Source organism: Sprattus sprattus, assembly GCF_963457725.1.
Source record: "Sprattus sprattus genome assembly, chromosome: 7".
NCBI lineage: Eukaryota > Metazoa > Chordata > Actinopteri > Clupeiformes > Clupeidae > Sprattus > Sprattus sprattus.
Window position 1 is genome coordinate 28,932,521 of NC_137926.1, and position 2,806 is coordinate 28,935,326.

General features: G+C 41.1%; 1 protein-coding gene across 1 annotated transcript; it reads right to left on the bottom strand.

Moving 5' to 3' along the window:
- Positions 1-391: 391 nt before the first annotated feature.
- On the bottom strand, positions 392-1,869 carry LOC308367797 (prolactin-like; the record flags this gene model as incomplete). The annotated part of the gene is made up of 5 exons (XM_080841786.1): positions 392-583; positions 815-994; positions 1,164-1,265; positions 1,531-1,709; positions 1,860-1,869. 5 exons carry the CDS (start codon positions 1,867-1,869, stop codon positions 392-394), a joined length of 663 nt encoding a protein of 220 aa, XP_080697912.1.
- Between the last annotated feature and the right edge of the window lie 937 nt (positions 1,870-2,806).

Here is a 2,806-nt window from a genome sequence, read left to right on the forward strand (position 1 = left end):
AATGAATACAATGAAACAAACAATACAAACACAAGGAATAAAGGAAATCATGGAATGACTAATGAACAATATGGGGTTTTATTCTAAAAGAACATTGTACATATAATATGACACAGCCTTGGATTGTTTGCTGAATCAAGTTCCTTTTGTGAGATGGCTGCCCATAAAACTTTCTCAATATGTTTTGCAAATAATAAATAGAAGTTTCATATATTAAAGTTCAAGTGTGAATAATAAAAAATACATGCATGCCATCTTAATATGTTGTTTCGTTGTTTCTGGTCTACATAAAACATCATCATCATCCTCCTCCTCATTAACATCATCATCATTATCATATTGAATAAATAGATTGATATCTGTGAGAATATCTGAATGCTACATTTGAGACCTAGCAGGTTTGTTCAGGAAGGATGGTGCACTTGAGGATCTTCAGGTAGCTCTGGACCTTGTCTGTGTCTCTGCGGAGGCAGTACAGCAGGTCGTGGTCACTGGTACTAAATCTCTCAGGGAAGGGCGGCTCCAGAACCTCTGTGGAGGACAGTCTGCTCAGAGAGTTACTGATCATGCCCAAGAGCTGCATCTGAGAGAGAGAAAAAGAGAGGCGAGAGAGAGAGAGGGAGAGAGAGAGAGATGGAAAAGATTACTTTCACTATTTCATTTCTTTATATATACACATTCACCATGCATACATAGACTCATAACTAGGTGCAGTATTCCACATTTTGTGGTCTCACTTGGTCTAAAAAAGGTCATTCACATAATCTACTCAAACACACATGATGTAACACAACTATGTGAATGGAGCTCTTACCCTCTCAGCCACTCTCTGAACCCCGTTCTTGAGCTGGTGGACCATGTCACTCATCTCCAGGGCTTTCCTCCCACTGTATGTGTTGAAGTCCTGCTGGTGGGCCATGATGTTGTGGAGGTTAGACAGAGGATCTCCCCAGGCTGCCAGGAGCTTCAGGATCACCTCAGTCAGCTCCTCTCTCTGCAAGAACAGTCCAAAACCCTCACAAATAATAACAAATAGTGTGCAAAGTATGCAATGTAATCAGGTGAGTCAAACTAGTATAACACAGTCTTAAAACACACCCACACGCTTTGCAAACAAGAATACCTGCAAACATGAATGAACATAAAGACACATGCATACTCACTGTAAGGCTCTGTGCAATATCCTTGCCATTTGGGGTCTGTATGCTCGAAGTGTGGCATTTTCTTTCTCCAATCTGATTTCTACTAGAAGATAAGTATTGTTCCTGTTAAAAAGTCAAAAGTCCTGTTAAAATTCAAATGTTTGCACATGTTTGTGAGGTCTAGTAACTATATTTACATCAACATCAACATCAACAGCAACAGCAACAGCAACAGCATCCAAATCAAACCAGCTCTCAAAAAAAAAAATTCTAAGGGGAAAATATTGGTTTATGACCTCATTACCATTGTCTTTGGACACAAACAAAAGGAAAAGGAAAACAGAGAGAGAAAGAGAGAGAGAGAGAGAGAGAGAGATGGAGAACTCACAAACTCTGTGTGTAGGTCACTGGAAAGTCCATGGAACCTGGCTGAATGCTGGATCACCCTGTCAAACAGTTCTGGCAGGGAGAGGCTGTGACAGCCAGCTTGTCCATGGGCACAGATAGGTGCAGCTCCCACCTGCTCCTCCAGTCCCAGGGAGAGGAAGACAAAGCACAGCACTGGTCCTGGAGGGGAAACACATTTAAAACAGACTGGAAGACAGTTTTCATTCTAGAATACCATTATTTTCCCTTCAGCTCCTTCCAGAAGAATTCAGAAGAATTTCAGGTTAATTCCAAATTAATCTTCCTGTGGCAGGTCCCAAGAAGGCATACCTTGCATCATCTTCACTGTCTGGTGGATCCCTTCAGTTCTGGCTACTGAGATCAATTTGCAGGCAACAACTTCTCTCAATGACACTGTGACGATTGGCATCATTAAATAAATGTGCAGAATACATGTGCGTCTGCATTCGTCATTTTCTTCGTCCCTCAGCCACTGCCCTATCACGACCTAGAGCGGGCATTAGGAGCTCAGGCAGAAGACCATTATGTTGTGCCAGGGGGCAAACATAATAGACGGGGGCATTTTAGAAAACCGAAAAACAGCACATCTCTGATTAAGGATTTGCTTGGAAGCAACTAACAAGATCCAAGTCGTAAAGATTCTGACTGATAGACTGTCTATGGATTTGAACTTATTTTATGATGGCACTTTGTCCCTAACAAGGAGACGCATGGAAATATATTAATTTCCTGCCAAGATAAAATGACAGATTATTTGTCAAATGCAACAGGAACACATGCAAGAGAAATGTCAGTAGAAATTAAGGGTTACCCTTACACCAGACAGTGCCCTCCAGATTTATCAGCACCCTTAGTTCATGATCGTTATAAAGGCAGATCAAAGTATCCCTTATTGTTTATCAAATGGAGTCTTTACCCTGCAAATAAGGAAAATAAATCAATTAAACAAAGAAATGCCCATTCCCAAAAGAAAAAAGTCACAGGTGATCACAAAATAAACTTTTCTTAAAAAAGAAAAACAATTGTGTCATATTTATTGGCACCCACCCACCCCATTTTGCCAACAGAACAGCACTGAGTCTTTTCTTGCAATGTCTTGAAAGAAGAAGGGATTCCTCAATGCAGAATCTCTCCAGACCTATAGTCCTGGGTCTCCTCTTGTGCCCTCTCTTCTAGACCCACAGGTTTTCCATTGGATTTAGGTCAAGGGGCTGGGGTGGCCATGGTAAAAGCTTCATTTTGTGTTCATTTAACCA